The 22,711-nt window shown below is 43.1% G+C and overlaps 2 protein-coding genes across 2 annotated transcripts; both read left to right on the top strand.

Annotated features, from left to right (window-relative positions):
• Positions 1-555: 555 nt before the first annotated feature.
• Positions 556-6,585, top strand: thap12a (THAP domain containing 12a). The gene is made up of 5 exons (XM_005740380.2): positions 556-735; positions 1,501-1,618; positions 1,777-1,875; positions 4,311-4,347; positions 4,476-6,585. Exons 1-5 carry the CDS (start codon positions 650-652, stop codon positions 6,290-6,292), a joined length of 2,157 nt encoding a protein of 718 aa, XP_005740437.1. The 5' UTR covers positions 556-649; the 3' UTR covers positions 6,293-6,585.
• Positions 6,586-7,745: 1,160 nt separating this feature from the next.
• Positions 7,746-21,031, top strand: LOC102209089 (uncharacterized). Its single transcript, XM_005740379.1, has 11 exons — positions 7,746-8,125; positions 9,850-9,970; positions 10,604-10,711; positions 10,813-10,849; positions 10,965-12,769; positions 12,871-12,901; positions 14,709-16,477; positions 16,566-16,614; positions 16,707-18,505; positions 18,707-18,743; positions 18,862-21,031. The coding sequence occupies exons 1-11, from the start codon at positions 8,031-8,033 to the stop codon at positions 20,394-20,396; spliced, it is 7,386 nt and encodes a 2,461-aa protein (XP_005740436.1). The 5' UTR covers positions 7,746-8,030; the 3' UTR covers positions 20,397-21,031.
• The last annotated feature ends 1,680 nt before the right edge of the window (positions 21,032-22,711 follow it).

The raw sequence follows: 22,711 nt of genomic DNA, 5'->3' as shown, positions 1-22,711 counted from the left end.
ACGCTAATTATGTTTTTAAAATAAGCATAACAGTCAATGACTGTGTGTGATATATTAATATTACGGATCCCACGCCTCAGCACAAACACAAGATACATTTGGGATCATGCCTCGGCATGTTTTCAGAGTTTGAAAAGACCGCTGAGGATTATGGGACAGAAAAGAAACGCGCGCTCATTTGATGCACGTTATTTTCCAAGTCAAGCTACTCAATAACAGCCTTCAGAATAAAGTCGTATGAGAACATAATGGCATATATTGCATACCGAGGCGGCAATTTGTAATTTTATCCATGCATTTGTTATTTGTTTGCTTATATGTGTCGCGTTCTAGGCATTTTCATTAGGTCTATTTAAATTCATAAACCTTTTTGTGCGTAAGCTAGAAATATAGAGTAGTTTTAAAAAAGCCTTGAAAACTGTAAAGAAGTACAGTAGTTTTTGAGTTGATAAGGAACAAAATTCTTTTTCTTAAAAATACTAAAAGTATTTTATAAAATTATTACCCAGTTAGCCCAAAGTATTTTATTTTGAAAGCACAACTCGGAAGCTCTTTTAAGCTTCCGCTATTGACGTTAGCAGTTCTTTTGCTACCCTCTGAAAATAAAACGATTTTTATAAAAAAGGGTTTCTTTCGTAAAATATATAGAATGCAAAATCACTGCGCTGTGCCGAACTGTCCCAGTGGCAAATCTGACCCTCAGCCCCTCTTCCGGTTCCCGAATGATGCAGAAAGGTAACTGATGTTAGCATCGCAAACAAACTATGGCACGCTTTTTGCAACCTTTGCATTTAGCTGTTTAGTACCGTTTTTATTCAAAAGCATTTGGTAGTAAAAATGTTCGTAGGTTTGCTTTTTTGCATATTGCTAAGCACATCTGGAAGATCACGGTTTGTCATAACAGTTTGGTAAAAGCAGTGTTACAAGATTTAAGCAGGGTAGGAAATAAAGTTTTAAAAATGTAAATATCAACGAGTCAATGGCAGTTAGGTGTTCAAACTCACCGGCCAATCCTTGTAAATCTTTAATTAGTGTCTGAATTCTACCAGCTGCTTCTATAGTTTGTGAGACATATAGTCTCACAAAGAAGTATCATGTGCAGTATCCTGTGTAGAGCATGTTGGTTCACTTAGTATACAATAAAGAACTAATTGCCGATCTCCTGCATCGTTCCTCGAGAATACACAAAGCTATAACGTTGAATTTGTTACTGGAAGCTTTTGAAAATTGTCTTATGTGATCTATATGCACTGAAGCTTCTGTGTGCATTCAGAGTTTTCATATTCAAAACATTGTAAAAGCATCTCTTGTAAGACAGTCACTATACTTCTAACCCAACCTAGCAATTGTTTCCAAATTCAATAAAAATCTGTTTTTCAACATTGTATATTCAGTCAGTCTCTGTATCATTTTAATATCTGCAAATGTGCAATAAAGGATCTTGTTTAATTAGTATACAGTACTGTTGAAGTTTGTCCACAGTTTGGTTCCTTGTTTCAGGTCCAAGAAGTGGGCTGAAAAATGCCAGAGGCAAGACCTGATTGACAGATCACCAGAGCACCTGTACAGATACTACAGAGTTTGTGGGAAACATTTTGAAACGTCTTTGATTGACAGTGTAAGTACTATTGGTCCAAATTGTCCATATTACAAGAAACAATGGAGTTTTCAGTCCTTATATAAAATCTGAAAAAATAAATTGGGGTTTCAGTTTATTTTTGTTGTAGTTCAGGTTTTACCTCATTAACGAGGTCATCGTATGTGTTTTGGTTACAGGATGCTCAGAGTACAGTGCTGAAGGATGATTCCATACCAACTGCTTTTGATATGTCAAGCCAACCTCAGAATGGACAGGCGAAGCGCACTAAACCAACGGTGGGTTAAATTAATCAGAAGTGTTCAGGGATTCCCATCAGGGATGCGAATCCCTGATAAAGTCAGACATTTGTAATTATTGATGATCTATTCTGGTTGTGCAGTATACTCAGGCTTTAATGCACCAAAGTTAAAAGAATAAATATACATGAAAATATATTTGATATAGAGCATACCAAAAACTAAACGAGCAAACCATCTTGGTGGATGGGAGGATAAATAGAGGAATTTTTCTGACAGAAATGCCGAACAAAAGCAAAATGAGATAAATGCAGTTACATGGGGCACGTGACAGTTAGTGTGTGTCAGCACAAAAAGAGAGGAAGAGGAAAAGCAGTCATTCTGTGCTCTCACAAAGTGAGAGAGGCATTTTGTGTTTGCATATAAGCGGTGAAGATAATAGTAGCCGTTGCATGTTATACAAACCAAAAAGAATGAATAACTACTGTATTTTTAACACAACGTGGTTCAAAAGATAGTCAACAGTTCTCGTATGGAGCAATAAGAGTGAGCAATACAGCTCCAAAATTATATCACGATATTTCCATCCTTCTTTTCCACTGAACTACTGTCAGTGATGACAGACTGCCTAATTTGTAGTGTGAGTCTACTGACACACGGCCCCAACATCACCGTTATAGTGCAATAATAAAGACACAGGAGTATATCCAGTGACAAATGTAAGCGTAGGCAGTTTTTTTGCTGCACATTTTAAGTAGAAAATAACTGCGTGACACTTAAACAGTAACTAAAGTAAACGTCTAACTCTTCAGGAGCCTGAACAATATTGTAACACAATAAAACTGGAAAATATTGGGATTAGGATGCTGTATCTTGGGATGAGCTTTTTAACCAGCTGCTTAAAGCCCTGCATGTCCACCATTTAACTGCAACAGTAGTTTCCATGAGCCTTTTGGTCTTCCTGTCCTATGGAGTGTAACTCTCTTGTGCTCCAGCAGTGCTCGGTGGAGTCATTTGTATATGATGGTGTGTTTTTAAGTAATGTGCTTTGTTTGTAGTGAATGATCAACAGAGGCTGACGCGCAGCTCTCAGACATGTCTGCGCTTGTCTCATGGTTGCACAGTATGAAATGTAAACGCATGGCTGTGTTATAGCAATGAAGTCGAAAAATGACTTTTTTTACATCACAAAAAATGTATACCAGCATTACACAAATGAAGACTTTATTCGTGTTTAACATTATGTCTTTAAAATTGAGGAAAGATTTTAATATTCATTACAAAGACAGCTGAGAAAGGACACATACCTTTATTCATAATTAAACATCTGGATCTTGTAGTAATAGAATAGAATAGAATTCAACTTTATTGTCATTGCACATGTCACAGGTACAGGGCAACGAAATGCAGTTTGCATCCATCCAGAAGTGCTTTAGCCATGATATAGACATATTACAATATATATTAGCAATAATATAGATATGTAAGTATATTACAGAAATGGGTCTATTATGGTATGTTATAATGTACACGGTATGAAGTATGTTATGAATATTCTATAACTATAAGTATGTACAGGCTGTAGTGAGTACAAACTATGAACAGGATATAAATATGAAATAAAAAACTATACAGAAACATGATATCTCATGTTTCTGTATAGTTTTTTATTTCATATTTTTTAAAAAAAGCATCTCATTACAGCATACATCTGTAATGAATTCCGAAAATACAAGAATTTGGTGCAGAACTTTGAATTTCTTTTGAATTTTCTTTAATTCACACAGGTTTGAAATTGGACATATTTGATATTTCACCTTGACCACATGCCTTTGGTAGTCATTAACAAGCATCTAGGATAGTTCTGGTAGAATATTTGATCACTCTTGGCAGAACTGGTTGGCTTCCTGGCATGGAGCTGTTTTTTACTACTATAGTCCACAAATATTCAGGAGGGTTCAGTTCTGGGCTTTGGGCCTTGCTTTTATCCACGAAGGAAGACATTCTCATGTGTGTCAGGAATCACAGTGCTGTTGATCAAACTCTGTTTAGCCACACCACAGTGCAATATCATCAACACATCAACATGCACACTCTCTTTCCTTGTAGTTCACTAGGTTTCTACTCTGAATAGCTTACTCTACTAAAGCTGGGAGACTTCTGTAATATAATTGTGCTGCAAGTGTTTTGTTTCCTTCTTTTTGTTTGGTGTTATCTTCACTAAAGCTAAAAACGTGTCTGAATAACAGGCACTGCTTTTTATTTGGCACAAGCTCCTCAAGCTGGGCAGTCAGTTAAGTACTCTGTTATTCATCTTAGGAAAAGGACACTTTAAAAGAGTTATTAAAGGCCTAAAATTACCATAACAATCATGCATGTTTGTAAACTTCTGACCACATGTGTATATTATGATTGTATCTCAGTGGCATTTTAAGTGGTATATGTTAACTCTATTTTTATATCTTTTTTTGTAGACCAAAGACAATGAAATGGAAAGTAAGGGAAGGAAGAGTAAGTAGAAACATCAACACACACACAGATATTTATTAATGAAAAATGGAACTATAAACATCCCACAGGCTCATTTGTTACAGAGGAGTTGTTGAGTTTTCCTTCAAGCGTTTCCTTTTCTTTTTCAGAAATGAAAAAGTCTCAAGCAGCAACAGCTAAGGAAGACATCCCGACGTTATCAGAGGAAGAAGAATACAAAGAGTATCTGAAGTCATTATTTGAAGTCCTTCTCCTGCTGGGACAGCAAAGCATTCCTCCTATGGGGCCTGCCAATAATAAGGACCAAGGCCTTGGGTCCAGCAGCTTTCAGGCATTGCTAGATAATCGCATCATGTGTGGAGATGAAGTCCTAAAGAAGAGGTACAATGACAACAAGGAGTGCTGCTCCACCGAACAGCTGAATCAGCTGATTGAGGTGTGTGAGAAATTCGTCCGCAGTAAGCTTGTGGAGGAAATTAAACAAAGCAGTTTTTTCTCTTTACTCACTGGTGATCCAGTGAAGATCTCGGGAGAATGGCAGCTCCCTGTCTTTGTTCGCTACGTGGACGAGTCTAACTTTCAGAGGGAAAGGTTTGTCGGATTCTTGAACTTCGAAGGAGATAGAGATATCCTTGCAGAGAAACTGCTGTCTGAAATGACTGACAAATGGGGGTTAGATATGGAAAAGTGTAGAGGACAAGCTCACTCCTGCTCAGGGACGCATTTTAATCAAATAAAAATATTGGCTGCCAAACTAATGGAGATGCATCCGAGGGCTGTGCTCACACTGAGCTCCAGTCAGTCCTTGAACATGTCGCTGGCCAGTGGGATGGCTCCGTCGGGGGTTCAGCTTGTCATGTTTACCTTTAAGAAGATTGAGTCTTTTTTCGGTCAGTCAGCGTTACTGCAGCTGGAGCTCGAGAACGCAATTTCGATTTTCTACCCTGACAACGAGGAGAAAGCCAACGAACTGAAAGAGATCTGTCGCACCGGATGGACCAGAAGAAATGATGCGTTTGAAGTGGCAGTGGATATCCTGGAGGCACTGCTACTCTGTATAGACAGCGTGCATGACAATGAAGATATGAAATGGAGTGATCAAGTCTCACAAAACGCTTTAGAGATTTCAAAAGCACTGACCGACTTTGAGTTCGTGATGGCGTTGGTTGTTCTGAAAAACGTGATGACGCTCACCCAAGCCTTTGGGAAAAATATACAAGGGAACGCAACAGAAACCCATTTAGCTGCAGCCAGTTTAAAAGCTGTGTTGCATTCTCTGAAAGAAGTGTCTGACAACATCGACGTGTATCACGAATTCTGGAACGATGAGGCTCTTACCATAGCTGCAACCATGGAAATTTCAGCGAAGCTTCCTCGGTCGTTCTTGAGGAAGCATCAGGCAGAATGTGGATCCATGCGGCCAGAGAGTTACTACAAGGAATACCTGTCTGTTCCTGTGGTGAATCACACCATCCGAGAAATGAATCGACTCTTCTGTGAAGACCACCTGAAGCTTCTCAGGTGTCTGTCGCTGATCCCTGCTGTCATAGAGCAGCACAAATCCACAGAGCCCGAAGAGGTGAATGTGCAGGCATTTAATAATGACATCCCAAATGCAGGAACCCTTTCTGCAGAGTTGCACTGTTGGTGGGTTAAATGGAACAAAAAGGGGAAAGGTGAGACTTTTCCCTCCAGTCTCCATGAAACACTGCAGCTGGCTGACGTCAAGTTCTTCCCAAACATGCTGGCGGTCTTCAGACTGATCGGTGTCCTGCCTGCCTTGGCTTTAGAGGACAACTGCAACGTGGCATACAAGCGCTTCACAATGTACATGGAGAACACGCCTGACAGATTTAAGTGCAAAAGCCTTGCTCTTTTGAACATTAACTATGATGTTAGGTTTGATCTGGATTCATTGGTTGATACCTACATGAAGACATACCCTGAGGTGCAGCAGGAGTCGTAGTCGGGAATCACGCTCAGCGGAGCAGAGACAGGTGTTAGATACTTCCTAACACATACAAGCGTCGCTGTGCTGGCTCCAGAAACTGAAGAAAAAATGACAGGTTCACCATCTTGTTTTGCCGATGACGGCCCTCCCTTTACAGGAAAACGGCCTCCTGTGCTGCAGCGTGGCTGCTTGGTGAACGTTGAGTGCAGCCCTGAACTCTGTTCAGGTTTTGTTTTTGTTTTCTTACACAGGTTTGCATAATTTGGATGCATTTTCTTTGTTTAAAAAAAATAAAGCCATAAAATTATTCAGACGAGTGATTTCTTGCTTGAACATATCCCCTTTTACTGTGGACATTTAAAACAGCAGAAGAAGAATTTTGGCATAGTTCTTTATCGCCTTCTTCTAAATAAACCCAGTGTTCACTCCATAATAATTTAACATCAGTGACTCTTTTATGGGGGGATAGGTTAATTGGGAAATCCAAATAGGCACTAGGTGTAAATGTGAGTGTGAATGGTTGTCTGTCCCTGTGTGTTGGCCCTGCGACAGACTGGCGACCTGTCCAGGGTGTACCCCGCCTCTCGCCCTATGACAGCTGGGTTAGGCTCCAGCACCGCGACCCTGAAAAGGATGGATGGATGGACTCTTTTATAGCCAAACAACTTGGTGGAGTGCCTATAGAATTGTATATATATAACCTAAAAGAAGACAATTAGGTCAATTACATGCTATGTTCATTGTAAATATTATTTTTAAGGGTAAAAAGCCAGTAAAGTATACTTAAGGTGGGCCATAGTCATCAAACCTGCTGCTGTGTCCTCAGAAGTCTGGACTCTTGAGTGTACTTGCCAAAGAGGAACTAGCGAGCATGCAAGGACAAACTGACAAACGCCGACTGAAAAAAAACAACTCCCGGCCAATTCAAAGGCTGATTACTTTGATGGCTAAGGTCGAAGGATAGAATTAATTCATGATGCAGCACAGAAACAATTGAGTAATTAAAAATGTAAATTATTAGATATGTCAAATTTGTATTAATTCTTATTTTGGAAAACTATTCATAAATGATTTATTTCCACATTTTATTTAATGAATTGTCTGGCGTTTCACAGACAGGAGGTATTTCACTGAAATGAAAGAAACAATCAAATGTGCTCAAAGAAAAGGAAGCGCCAAGTCAAATTCAAAGAGTGTTCAGTTAGAACAAGAAAAGTACGACACCTGTGCTTGATGTTTGTGTAATGCCATTTTATTGAACTGTACCAGTAGCTGATGCATACGGAGGATTTTAACGACGCCATGCCAAAAGTTGTGAATTTAAACCTGGTTTATTTGTATATCCCAACAAAACAAACCTTACTTTTATTTAATTCCTGCGCGCATTTTCAGGCTACATCAGAATAGGGAGTAAGTCATCTTGACAATAAGGCTCTTTGGTCATGGTATTCTGCCCTCTGCTGGTGAATATTTTTATTGCAGCACTTAGTTCCTGGTTGATGGGATAACACGCTTTTGGCGACTTTGGCTCAGCACGCAGCATCAACTTTTGAAAGCATGGAATTAGTAGGTTCTTAGTCTGGCAAAGAGGCAATAAGCGAGAATAACAGTGAAAGTCAACTGTGTTGGTTGCAGGTTTTGCCCAAGGCATGACTCTGTAGACTGTCCTACAGGTTTGCTCACAGTAGGCTTGCCAGCTTGCAACCGCCAGCTAAGCTAGCTAACTTGCTTGCTAGCTTCATTGCAATCCAAAATGACTGACTGCTGCGCCGCAGCGAACTGTGATTACCAGCAGCGGGGATCCGAAAAGACCACTCCACTTTTTAGCTTTCCATTGGATCCGGAGCGGTAAGACTTATGCTTATTTCATTGAGATGCAGCTAGAGAAACGAGTCGCTGAGCATGCAGAATAAATGTGTTGGCTACAGGCTGTTAGCACTGGCGTTAGCCTAACATCATGTTGGCTAATAGTGACACAACTCGGTGGAAAATGGCGCAGACTTAACGTTACTCCTGAAAGAAAAGTCCGTGTGAAATAAGACTCCGGTCACTCGTTCAGCCTCAGAAACGGACACCGACGTGAAAAACGGCCTTTTGGGAATTTCCTTTAAGTTCAGTCATTTCACACACGCTGAGAAGCCTTAGTTAAAAACTTTTTTTTGTGCTCTATTTAAATCACCATCAGTGCACAGCACTTACCATCCCAGCGGTGCGGCAATATGAGAATGACTCGCGTTAGCTTAGCACAATTAAAACACCTGTAATTAATAATGCTTTTGGTGGTGTTTTGGTTGTTGCTCACAAAGCTGCGCAGTTCCATAGTAATTTTCCATCGCAGCTCATTGTGTAGCGTATAAATATTACAATATTTAAGCAGTGTCCATGTGATCGCCCTGTGAATTAATAGTTATCTCGTCCGTCCTTTTAGCTTTTTGTTGTCGTGAATCATAACTGGCTCTGTTGACCGACTTACAAATAAATTCGAGAATTAATAAGGACTGTGGCTGAGTGACAGATGCACGCTAGCTGACTGAATCAAGGTACAGTGTCTGTGGACAGGAAGTCCTCCATGCCAGAGGAAATACTGCCTACTAGCAGATCATGAGGTCTAAGACATATTTAAAGGAGTTTGCCTCCAGCTTTGGCTTAAGTGTAAATAAGCGCCCATCTGATGTCAAAACAGCTAATAATGCACTACTAAAGCAATTTAGTAGAGATGAATAATAATAAGGCTGTGTCAGAGGGAAACGAGCTCATGTGAATCAGCCACGGCAGTCATTCACACTTAATTCATTTAATTTGTTCCAGTAGTGCCACCAGTGAGGCAAAGTGCAATTATGCGCTCTGAAGAAATAAAGAATAAAACTGCATTGGCTGTAAGTTTCAGTGTTCATAAAAACACAAGCAGTGCAGTCATAGTTCTGCTTCACAGTGAACAGCGTTGAAGTGAAAGTAAACAGGGGCTGCTTAGGCCAGGTGATCTGAACTGTGCCACATCTACAAGGTGGACCCCGGTTTATTTGTGATCACCTAGCAGCTAGGTGAGCCTGAGCATAGCACGGGAACAGCGCCCAAACACTACACTCCAAATGCTCTTCAGCAGCTGCTGTCCTGCGTTAAGTAATTCATTAATCTATGCGACGTGTGTGTGTGGGTGTGTGCCACTGCTTCCAGAAATGGCCTCAGTTAAACCACAATGCATAAAATCATGAACCTCATTGTGCCCCTTAAGAGAGCTTTCCAAATACGTGTGTGTGTGTGTGTGTGTGTGTGTGTGTGTGTGTGTGTGTGTGTGTGAGAGAGAGAGAGACGGGTTTGGGCGCTGTGACAAACTGTTCATTATGCTCACTGTGAGTGAAGTTCATCAGGGGAGTTGGGTGGGTGACGGTTGTGCTTGGATACAGCGCATAATTAGTACATCCTAAGACATTTCAATGCTTTGAGAACCCAAATGATGTTTGGGGGCTTTTATGGGTTTTTTGTTTCTGTTCGGTGTTTCGCTGGTGTCCGTTTTACTCTGTATTTGTTTGTGCCTCCAACAACTGACACCTTTGTCCTCTTGTGTTTTGCAGCTGCAACCAATGGTTGGAGAACTGTCTTCGTCCAGATTTGGCTTCAGAACCTCCTGAACAGCTGCATAAGCTTTACAGACTTTGTGCAAAGCACTTTGAGCCGTCTATGATCTCTCACCAGGTGAGAAGCGGGTCTGCTGCTCATTGCTCTCAGTTAAGATCAACTAGCTAAACAAAAGGCTCTTTTGCAGTAACACCTACTCGACTCGGTTTTTAGACTTTTCCATTAGGTGGTAGAACCTGGTACCGGGTACTGTTTTAGTACCTACACAGCCGGGGTTCCAAGCAAGCAGAGGTTTTTGTGCCACCGACAGAATCCAGAGGGATTGTAAGGATGTAGTATGCAAATGATGTCACAGGGCTTTCAGCCCCACCCACACTGAGGTGACACTCGGTGTGGGGCGAGTAGGTGCTAGTAGAGAATTCCAGTTCATTAGGTACACGTGGGCAGCCTGATATCATACAACAGGAGATTAAAAATCCCCATGTTTGTGCAGCTTATTGATGTCAAACACAAGTGCTTTTTTGCAAGCACATCTGTGCAATTAGCATAATGCAACTTAATAAAACTATAAAAGATTCTTCAGTTTTATCAACACCACTCAAACTATAAGTGCAAAAATCTGCTTTGTTTACAAATGTCAGATCATTTTGATTTCTTTGTTATAATCCCCTGTATTGACATTTTGATAGTAGAGAAATGCATCAGTGTGATGCTTCATAAATTTGTTTGTGTGCATGTTTGTTTTGTCAGAGTTCATCCAGTTGTGTGTTAAAGGAAGATGCTGTTCCAACAATATTTGACGTCACAAGGCCTGCGAACAATCAGTCGACCTACAGCAGGAAGCGAGCCAGAGATCCTGTAAGTGTCTGTCCAGGTCTTTGAATTGCTCTTGTTGGAATGTTTTTTAAATCACACATTAATATCCTAAAAATGTTTAATTATCCATTTCACCAAACTAGTCAGAAGAGGATGATACTGCTGTGAAAAAGACAAAAGGTACAGTAACTGCTTCGATTCATTTTTTCGTGTATTTTAGCGAATGTGCTCGTGTTGTAAACGCTGACGGACTGAATAAGTGTTTTTGAAATCAGTATGTCTTCTCATGCTTAAGAAAACACAGCCGCAGAAGTAACGGAGGAGACGAAAGAAGAGAGCGGATGTGGAGAGAACAGCGCAGCAAGTGAACTGCAAAAAGAAAACCAAACCCAAGAGGATGCGGCCACCTCCAAAGCAAAAGAGACTCTGAAAGTCTACTTTAAGGAAATCCTGGCATTGACGGGATTCAGCATCAACGGTGCAAACATCAATGCCGACGAGCCGATCGGAGGCGCGAGGGGTCAGCGGGCGCTCAGTCAGGTCTGTTTGGAAAAGATCGACAAGAAAGAGATCCTGCAGTTCAGCGAAGGTCTGATGCGAGAGGAGATCCAGAACAGCCTCAGGCTGGCAAGGTTCTTCTCCATTCTGCTTCAGGATGTGACCAAGATAGAAGGAAAGGAGCAGATCCCGGTGTTCATCAGGTCCGTCACAGTAGCTGGGTTTCCACAAAAGCACCTCGTCGGGTTCTTGCCGTGCGACATGGATGGAGAGAATCTGTTTTACATGCTCCTGTCTGAGCTGCGAAACAAGTGGGGGCTCAGAATGGAGCACTGCAGAGGACTGACTTATCTCGTTACAGGTAGCATGTGTCAGAAAATGCGAGATCTCACTTGCCGAATTCTGCAGGAGTTTCCACAAGTCGTGCTGTCGCCAAGCGACCCGTACGCTTTCAACATATGGATCATTCGCTGCATGCCCGTGCCCTCCATCCAGACGGTTGCAGACACTGTAGAGGAAGTGGCCTCGTTACTCAGGAGAACACCAGAGCTGTGCAAGCGACTGGAGGGAAAGATCCAGATGACATACGGGCACATAAAAGGGGAAGTGGACAGGATCAAGGCAGCTATTAGTGGGAACTGGGAATATGGCACTGATGGCTTCCAGACCATGCTAGATATTCTTGAGCCATTCCTGAACTGCATCAATGAGATCATTTCAAAGGTAGATGAAGACACTGCTGAGCAGATGGCCAAGCTCAAGCCCATTTTGAAGAATTTCAATTTCATTATGACACTCGTTGTTCTGAAGAACACCCTCTGCTGTGTGAGCATACTCAACTCAAGTCTCAGGGGAATAATTAGCATCAGCAGTACTTTGCAGTACACAATTTCCAATGCCTTAAAGTTGGTAAGCAAATACCAACAGGAGCTTGCAATATTCCACAGGAAATGGTTTTCAGACGCAGTCGGTCGAGCGAAGAAGCTGGGAGTGGAGGTCACCAAACCGGAGATGGCTCAAGGGGACGCCACCGAGACGCCGCTGGAAGACTTTTACAGAGAAACTCTGAGCCGGCCCATCTTGCAGTACCTCGTCGCAGAGGTGAAGAGAGTGTTCAGCACAGAGATGGTGAGGATTCTCAGATGGCTCTCGTTGGTGCCGTCTTACATGGCCGACCATAATTTCAGCATCCGCAGGGATAAAGTAGCAGACGCCAACTTGAACAACCTCGCGCGGCCCGACACGTTCTACGAAGAGCTCGGCTGCTGGGAAGTGAAGTGGAGGCACGCGAGCAAGCGCAGGATTCTTCCAACCACGGTCTTTGCTACCCTCAAGATTCCAGATATCGGATTTTACCCGAACGTGCAGAGCTTGCTGAGGGTCTTGGGAACTGTTCCCTGCGTAAACGCGGAGGCAGACGTGTATGGTCAATACCACATGGTGCTGGAGCGCTGCCACTCGTACCTGAGAGCCACGCCAGATGATCAAAGACAGTGCAGCATGGCGTACGTCTACGTTAACCAGGACGTGCACTTCAGTGTTGAACAAATGGTGGATTCGTATGTCCAGAAGCACCCAGACATCCTACTGATGCTGAAAATGGTGAGTTGATAAGCTGAGCAAATTTCATATCTGACTTTAATCAGTGGTGATCGTTTATTTATCCTGACATGACGTCACATTGGTGCCTGTTTGTGTTACAGGATGATGATACAAAAGAGAAGCCTCCACAAGGTGAGATTATGAAAAAGCAAATCATGAAATAATTTTCTGCTTGTTGTTCACACATTATTTATGAGCCATTGAATATAGTTAAATGCAGCTGTATATAGGAAAAGTGCTCATTGTGCACAATGTAAGTAAGTAAGTGGTCCTGTAACAGAAGTCAACTGAACAGAACTTTATTCACAACAAAATACGGTCAGCATGGTTGGCCTCTGCACTTGAACCAGCTCCATGCTCGGCCTCCTCCAAGAAACTACTGCAACGTACACAAGTCACTGACTCAACAATGTAAGCCAAATATGCACACCATCATTTAGAGAAGCGGTCCCTAACCACCGGGTCATGGACCGGTACCGGGCTGCGAGAGTTGTGGCTCAGGTGTGAAATTTATGGTTTTCAGGGTTTTTATCATTAACTCGCTTTCCCTGGGTCTTTTCCCCTGGTGTAGTTGTCTTATTTAAGAAATATTTACACGTTACCATAGCGTCCAGAGAGCATTAAGGGGCAGAGAGGAGGATTTTACTCTGTGTTGTTGGTGCATTTCAGGAGGGCGCTGCTAATAAAGTTACACAATTACACACTGAATTTATTATTATATTTACAAAATACCAGCGTTTTTGTCTTGTTGTATCATTTTATTTTGTTTTATTTATCCGCGACATCTTAAAGGCCGGTCCGTGAAAATATTGACCGACATTAAACTGGTCCGTAGCACAAAGAAAGGTTGCTGGTTTAGAGTATAGAGTAATCTCATTATGTAATAAAACAAATTAACCACATTAAATCAACTGTTTGCTATTTAACTTTGGTGACTCCAAATAGGCCTGTTCGATATGATGATATATATCTGATGACGATATAAAAACATTGTTTCATATCACGCTATCGTTTGTTTCATGGTGTCATAAAATAAAGTATTTATGGCAATATTTCATCGTTTTGATGGTCACTGCAGCTATATTAATTTCTTAAAGTTCTCTCTTTCTCTTATATTTAAAATAACCACACTACGGACGGACAAGCCACTGTTTTTATGTGTTGTCGTTAGCAACAATGACGATAAACCCAGCGTGTGGCTCTGCCGTCCGCTTGTTTATTTTCCACATAAACCTTTCACAATAAAGCTGAAGATCCTGTTGAGTCTTTTCAAAATAAACTAAAATGATGACAAACGGAAAAACCAGTCAAAACAAACCAGGACCTTATTCCTAAACGAGGGGCTGCCTCTGTAGCACGGATATGGGTTGGTTATGAAAAGTCTGACACGGACCAGAAAACTGTACTCTGCAAATTATGCAGGAAGCCGGCCCCCACCTCAGACTCAAGCACAGCAAACCTCTTCAACCACCTACGCAGGAATCACGTGAAAGAGTGGAGAGAGTTTACGGACGAGAAGCAAAAAAAAAAGAGCCGTCAGGTGCTCCAGATAACCTCAGACTCAAACGTTAGAGCACGCTTTTCCCCGCAGCACGCCGTGTAATAAAGACTCACAAAGAAAATGGCTGTTAAAACTATGCTTTTTCAGACATAAGTTTGTATGCTCGACGCCAGGTACATGACGCCCAGCTGAAAACACTTCATGCAAGTCGAGTGTAAAAAAAAAAAAAAAAAAAAGAAAATTTTTGTGATTATTCATCGTCGTTGGGACGATAAATGTCTTATATCAGGATGTAAAAAATTAGGTCATATCGCACAGCTCTAACTCCAAACTAACTCAATGAGGTTGAAGTGTAAAACTTTACTCAGATTACATTCATTTATATTTCAAATTCAAATTTTCAAAATCAAATCAGAAACATTGTTCCTGTTGTTTCAGTGACTTCCTTTGGAAACCACGCAGAGAAGGACACTGAGGAAGAACTGCAGCTCATAAACCTGGAGATGGATCCAGACAGGCTTGTGGAGATGAAATGTGCAGAAACCGACAGAGAAGCTCTGAAGTCGGCGCTACAGGCTGCAGTGACCTCTGCATACAGCAGCCAAAGCAGGCTCCACGGTGACGCCTGTCCTCCTCAGGATGGAGAAGTCGAGTACGTGACCAAGTCTGAAATGAAAGAAGTTCTCAGTGTGTGTGAGAGCGTTGTCAGGGAGGGAATCATCATGGAGGTGGGGAGCTCATTCTTTTCCTTGTTTATTGACCGCGTCGTGAAGCTGGGCGAGAGAGACTATCTTCCGCTCTTTCTGCGGTTTGTGGACAGTTTCGATGTCATGCGCTTAGAGCTGATGGGATTCCTCGAGGCGGATCTGGAATGCGATGTCATGGTACAGCGTCTTATGGGAATAGTCACCGTGGAGTGGCATCTCGATTTGAAAAATTGCAGAGGTCAAGCGTACCTGGGCTCTGGTGATGTTTCCTACAAGCTGAAAGCCTTTGCTTGCAAAGTGCAAGAGAAGTATCCTCTGGCTATAAGCACACACTGCTCCTGCTATTCTTTCAACACGTGGTGGTCAAAATCCATCCCAGTGCCTGCTGTTAAAAGAGCCCTGGATACATTTGAAGAGGTGTTGATGTTTTTTGGCAGTAGCGTTGCTCTAGAAAAGCAGCTCGACCACGTGATAGACTTTGGTCTCAGAGAGAGCTACGAAAAAGTCCAGGAGTTGCAGGGCAAGTTCTGTTCCTGTTGGCAAGAGAAGCACGACTCTTACGAGGTGTTTGTGCAGATGCTGGAGCCTCTGGTCGAATGTCTGGAGAAAGTCAAAAACAACCCACAGAGATGGAAAGCGTCTGTATCGGAACTAGCTGGAGCACTTCTCCACAAGGTCATGGAGTTTGATTTCATCATCGCCATGGTGGTGCTGAAGAACGCGTCCTCTTTTACCAGAGAGCTGAGTGCTGGTATCCAGAAGGACCAGTTCACTGCTGCATCCCAGCTTTGTCAGATCAGCGGTATTGTGGCCACTCTGAACCGAGTGAAAACAAACATGAAGGTGTTTCACCAGAACTGGTTCGACGAGGCCTGTGCGATGGCACAGAGTCTGAGAGTGCAGATTGAAGTGCCTGAGAACTCTTTACCACGGGACAGCATGATAAAGCCGGTCGGTTATTATAAAGATGGCCTAAGCGTGCCACTGGTAGACAACCTGATCAATACTGTGAAGGATCATTTCTCAGAAGACCACAAAGAAGCTCTGAACTTCCTGTCCCTGGTCCCGTGCTCGGTCACAGTGAGTTACGTGTTTGAGAGCTTGAAATCAAAGCCGCCCCTCTACAGCAGCGATCTGCCCGACGCTGACAACTTCTTCACCGAGCTGTGCTGTTGGAGAGTGACGTGGAAGACCAAAGTGGCGTCCGTGACCATCCCGAGCTCCATATTTCACACGTTACGCCTGCCGCTCATGCAGTACTTTGGGAACATCAACACACTGCTGAGGATTATGTCGGTGCTGCCCAGCACAGCGCTGGAGGACTGCGGCGTTGTAATGCGCCACAAGAAGTTCCAAGAGTACCTGAGGGATACGAATCCCAAAGATAGGTCGCCGTGCTTGGCTCTGCTGCAGGTGGGCACGGACTTCAGCAGAGACTTGGACCGCATGGTGACCCAGTGTTTGAAGGTTACGCCACAAGCCTTGGAGGGTATCTGTCTGGTATGTGCTTCTGTTTTTTTAATAGAGTTTGTTTTATTTTGGGTTTCTTTAATGAACACTGGAATAATATACCTCGGTATTCTTACAGGATAAGGAATCCAAGAGCTTCAACAAGAACACTGAAAATAATATGGAAGGTACGGTTGCTGTGAGACATTATGGGTTTTTTTTGCCATGTTTCTAATACTTGTCAAAGTCACTGTGTTGTTGTTTTTTTCTCGTTTATTAGTTGAATACATAAAGGTGGAGGCTGAGGAGCTCCAAATCCCCCAATCTCCAGACAAGATGGAGGAGCCTGAGCTGAAACTGGCAGATGAGAATGGGAGCAAAGGTGATAATCGTCAGAGTCTGGCAACACTTTTCCGGCTGGCTGCACTACTGGGGAAAAAGAATAGCACTCTTTGTGAGCTCTCAGAAGAAGACCAAGAACTTTTTGTCCAGGAATTAAGGATGTGTCACTGGTTTGGATGTGAGGGAAAAAACACATCTTCTATAGGCAGTGACGAAATGGTGAAGCTCCTCATGAATGGAATCAGAGACGTCATACTGAAAGAAATACAGGAGTCTCCTTTCTTCTCGCTCATCACAGACAAGGCTGTTAAAATTGGTGACAAGACCCATCTACCTGTTTTTGTGAGGTACGTTGGAGAGTCGGCTCCAAAAGTCGAGCTCCTGGGCTTTCTGCCGTTCGATGAAAACTGCCATGTTGATAGACAAGCGAACAACCTCGCAAAGATTCTCACTGAAGACTGGAGCTTGCCTATGTCGCAGTGCCGGGGGCAGGCATTCATGCAGCTGGGCCCAGGTTATCAAAGCTTGAAGAAAATGTCTTTGGAATTCCTCAGGAGCTACCCGCTTTGTGTTGTGACACCCAGTGAGTCTTGTGGCCTTGCCCATTGGCTGGCGAGAAGTGTGCCTTGCTCATCGGTTGCAAAAATGCTGGATGTTACAGAAGACCTGCTGCTGTTCTTTGACGAGTCTCCAAGTTTGGAAAGACAGTTGGCACAGGCTATCGACGGGCTTTTAAATATGCCGAGGGAGGCCCTGGAGGAAATTCCAGAAACCTGTTGTTCGAGGTGGAAAAAGAGGGAGGACTTCTTTGACATACTCGCTGACACATTAGAGGGTGTTCTTAGCTGCCTAGACGCTGTGAGCTCTACTGCCACAGGTGCCAAATCAATGCATGCACAAGTTTTGTCTACTGCTCTGAGAAATATGGATTACATCGTCACCCTTGTAATACTGAAGAACGCGTGCGCTCCTCTTCGTAACTGTAGCACTGTTTTTCGCTGTGGAAACCCTGCTGATATTCTCTGTGAAGTGGAAAAAATCCCCTCCGTCATAGAGATTCTCAACAAAATGTTAGAAAATGTTAGCGCTATGCACTCCACTTGGTTTGAGCAAGCATTCCAGCTGGCGACCAGGGTCGCTCCGGAGCAAGTGTGCTTCTCAGAGGAAGCCAACAGCTATGAATCACCGGAAATATATTACAGAGAAAATCTCAGCATCCCTCTTCTGCAAAGTCTAATTGATGAAATGAAGTACAGCTTCTCAGACAGCCACCTAAAGGCTCTGTCAGTCCTGTCGTTGCTGCCTTCTTGCAATCCACAGCCTGTATTGTCCGAGTCCACATACAAGCCTTTCAGTCTCTACCTTACAGATCTACCCGAGCCCGAAGTTGCCGAACAAGAGCTCAACACCTGGGCAGCCATGTGGAGGGAGAACTACCAAGATGTTGCTCTTCCAACATCCATCGCTGAAACGCTAGTCCACCCCGAGTCCAAGAGCCATCCAACTGTTACCTTACTGCTTAGGCTAGTAGCTGTCCTGCCTAGTGTCAGTATGGAGTGTGATCTGATGAAGACCACCCTGAATTCGATGAGGGATCTGTTGAGAAACACTGTATGCAAAGGAAGCAAAACAGATCATGTGATGCTCCTCTCTCACTGCACAACACTAACGAGGCTGCCAGAGGTCATTGAGAAGTGCGTGGAGGTTGATCCAGAGAGCAGCCCATGCCTGTCCCAGGTAACTTTAATACACTCTTCATTTTGATTAACTAGCTCTGCCGTTAATTCATCCCACCAAGTGTTCAAGTCAAGACTCTTTGCCAGTTTGGAAAAAGCTGCTATTTCATAGCTCAAACGACTAATGCAGCCATAGCTGCATTAGTCAAACAAACAAACTGCAAACAACAAACAACTCACATGGTTGTACATTTATTTTCAGGTAATGGAATTTCTGCAAAAACACAGGCTGGACAGCGGTAAGTGCTTTATTGGCAACAAAATATCGGTAGAGTAGTTCTAACAGACACCAAGAGTAGAAATTTGTGTGTGTGTGTGTTAATTAATATTTGAATACATTTGTTATCTTTTAAATAGCCGCCATTGAAAGAAAACCAGCAGCCCCAACAGAGTCAGATGGCTCCAGTGTAGCAGAGAAAGCCAAAGACGGTGAGGTGAAATCCGCCGAGGATGACGTGATACCGGAGATGGTTCCAGGACCGAGAACAGCCGTGTCCTTCTACGAACCCCAGCTACGTGAAGAAATCCTCAAGGAACTCTGGGACTCTCAGTTCTTCACAGTTATAACTGAGCAAGCAGTTGCAATTGACGGTGAGCTCTATGTCCCGTTGTGCATCAGGTACTTGAACAAAGAGGACATACAGTGTGAGGAAACGCTGGCCTTTATCCCCTTTAGCGAAGACCCAGCCACCCTTGCGAATGCTATCGAAAACGCCCTGTCGGAGAAGTGGGGGCTCAACATGGAGTACTGTAGAGGTCAGGCCTTGCTGAGTGTTGGTGAAGTGGGAGCTCAGATGAGGGCTGTAAGTTTAGCGATAGCTAAGAAATACCCGCATGCCATTAGAACTGTCAGCTCTGCTTTGTCTCTCAACGTGTGGCTCGCTAGGTCTTGTCCCGCCGAAGAGGCAGCCGATGGAGCGGTTCTCATCGGTAAGCTGTTGCATTGGCTCACAGAAGACGCGAAACGCCAGAACAAGCTGGAAGACGTGATCATTCAAGTGTTCCGGCGCGATGAGGGAAAGGGCAACGAGTTGAGGGACAGGCTCATGAAGAACTGGGAGAAGAGTCACGACATGCACGAGGTGATTGTAGATATCCTAGAAGCAATCATGCTGTGCTTGAATGAGCTGAAAGTGGAGGGCAGCACTTCAAACCAGCAACAAGCATCTCAGTTCTTTGACACAATCAGAAACTTTGAGTTCATTCTGTCAACGGTGGTGCAGAAGAACGTCTTGGTTGTTACAAAAAAGCTAAGCCAGTCGCTTCAGGGCAAACCCTTAGATATGTTGCTCGCCGTGAACAACTTGCCTGATGTCAAAGCATCTCTCAGTAAACTGAAGAGTGATCTTGACAGCCATCACAAAGTGTGGTTTGAGGAAGCTGTTGCCCTGGCGTCTAAACTCCACGTTACGATGTTGCATTCAGCGCTCCTCGAGCCGTTGAGCGAGTTTTACAAAGAATCTTTAAGCATGAAAATTGTAGAGCATTCAATAGCAGAAATTGATGACCTCTTTGCAGAAAAGGTGTTGGATACCTTAAGGTGTCTGGAGATTGTGCCTTACGCAATGTCCAAAGTAGAAACCAGCATTCTTAGTGGTCTTGTGTTCCGCCTGTACAAGGAGGACCTGCCAGATCAGGCCTCCCTTCACTCTGAGATGAAGTCATGGAAGGAGAAATGGCTGGATCCTCTGGCAGGCTATCTTCCAACTACTGTGCTCGACACACTCAAGACGTCACACATTAGAAGTTTCAGCAACATTGAAACTCTCCTCCGACTTCAGGTCATCTTACCGTTTTCAAGGAGGGAGAGCAACTTCAGGCAGGGAAGGAGGAGTTTACAGGAGTTTTGTGAACAGGAAAAGAGATCCCTCGCTGAGCTGCATCCTCTGTAGCGGCTAGCACATTTGAGCAGTGAGAGTCAGTGCGATGTCACCCCCTACCATACTGAAGAACTCGACACAGGTGGAGGTCCCAAGATCTGAACTCAATATTGCTGTGTACATTTATCGATCCGAATTCTTTGAGATTCCCTTTGGTTATAATCATGCAATGTCCTATCTTATGCTTTTTTTGGTTTGTTTTTATTCTGTAGTTTGTACAGCCGTACTGCCAAGTGGGACCAGTGTCTTGGCAAAAAAATCAAGAAAACAAATGATGCTCCACTGACAGTTATCAATGCTTGTGTGCCTTGATGCAAAACTAATAATTCACCCCACCAAATCATAACACGGATGTTTAAAGACGTCCCATTGGCATTCAAAAATACTTGTTTTTTGGGTTTGTTTGTTTTTCATTACCAGAAATGACTATACTGATTTTTGTGTCACTGTTATCAGTTGATTCTAATGATTAAATTGCACCCTTGCATTTTACTGGGCACAAATAGAAATGGTTAGCTCCATCATATCTGTTTCCTGTCTCTTTGCAGGAATGAATTTGCTGTAAACTTATCTTTGAAAGAATGTTTCCTTAATAGGAAAACCTTCATATATATTTGTCAAAAAAGTAATAAAATGCTCCAAAAAGATGCTTTGGGTCCTGGACTTGTGGTTTCCTGTCTTTGTACATGAGGTAAGAACTGCTTTAAGCCTGTTGCCATATCAGTGTGTTAACACAAGATGGCGCAATGGGGCCATCAGAAATACTTGACTGGTATGAAGTGACTGATGAATGCTGGGATGTGTGGGGTTGGTTATAATGTGTATGTTTTCTTCTGAGCCAGGTTTTATAATAACGATGCGTTCTTCCTGAAGCTACTTGATGATACATCCATGATTGCTAAATGCTGGTCAGACTGTTGTATTCAGTGGAGCGTGACTTGCATGATTCACTTACTGATCAACAAGGATGTGGGTTTAAAGGGAGGTTTGTTATTAAGGTCATACAACCACTAAGTTATCTGTGGACAGCAGGTAAATGTGTGTTACACAATTTCTGTTTGTCCTCCAGCTATGAGTAAAAGCACTGCAACGCTCGGCATGTAAGAGACTGCCGGCTACTTTCCGCTAGTGATGCAAATCGGCGCTCTTTGCCTGCATTGTTACAACTACGCTTTGGTTAATGTGTGATGCTTTCAGAGTAGATGCATTGTGTAGGTCTGCTGCAGGGCATTGTCTGTCTGACTTTCTTGTCAATTATTTGCTATTAATTCCAACATGGTGAAGAAGCAAAAATTTCAAAAAACCCTGCCGCGCAGAAAATTGGAGAAACAAGGTTATGTAGCTGTTAGCATTTAAGACTTTGTTTGAGCAGTAGGTTAATACTTTCTGTCTGGCTGTTGGAACAATGGCAATATTGTTGCTCCTTATTATAAACTAAATTTAAAGTGGCGTTGCACAATATTTTAATTTCCTCTGGGTTATTCCAAGTCTTCCTGGGAACCTGCTTATTTACTGACAGAATCTATACTGACAAACACCAGAGCTTGTTTCAGATCTGATCAGATTTTCAGTTTGTGTTTTGATTTGACTAAATGACTTCTGTGTCTGATTGTTTCTGTGACAAAGTGGCTACATTTCCAGGTTTCGTGGCTTATTGAAACACGTTTGCTGACATGAAAAGCTTCTATCATCTAACATTTTTTTTAAATAGTCATGTATTCTTCCTGTGAGCAGGAACCGCACGTCTCCCTGACAATGGCCCAATTGTCGGTGCCCAGCTCGGTGTGTAAGGAGGCTCTCTGTCCCCTCTCAGCTGCTGATTCTGCCTCTGCTGTGGGCCACCAGCCACAGGGTTTGAGGGCCTCGCTGCAGCAGCACGTATATATGCTGTTTTGCAATAACTCTCCACACTCCCCTGTGAGCTGTACACCTCCTACAAGCTGCGCTTTATTTATTTACATGCTGGATGTGGAGCTGGACGCTGTTGCTCTCAGGTGTGGCCCGTACGTTTGAGCATAAAGAGCACATCCTATTGCCATAATTGACCCGTGGACCGGGTTTCCTGCTGGAAGTCAGGGTTCTGCGCTGATGTAAGATCCGTGACACTCTGTAATTATGTCCATACACAGCAAGGATTTAACTGCACTCTGGGGGGAAAGACAGAGGGCTTAAGTGGATTTTATTTCAAGGTTCCCTTTCAGGGAAAATTGGCAGCAGGGGCAAGAATTCAGATCCTTCTTGTACTAAGAGCAAAACTTTTGGTTTGAATTATTCAGATGTCAGCTTATTGATTTTATTTTTCAAGAACACTTCATCTGTACTTGCCA

This window comes from Pundamilia nyererei, unplaced genomic scaffold, assembly GCF_000239375.1.
Source record: "Pundamilia nyererei isolate P.nyererei 1_Seehausen unplaced genomic scaffold, PunNye1.0 scaffold00099, whole genome shotgun sequence".
NCBI classification, from domain to species: domain Eukaryota; kingdom Metazoa; phylum Chordata; class Actinopteri; order Cichliformes; family Cichlidae; genus Pundamilia; species Pundamilia nyererei.
This window is presented reverse-complemented; position numbering and strand designations above follow the sequence as displayed.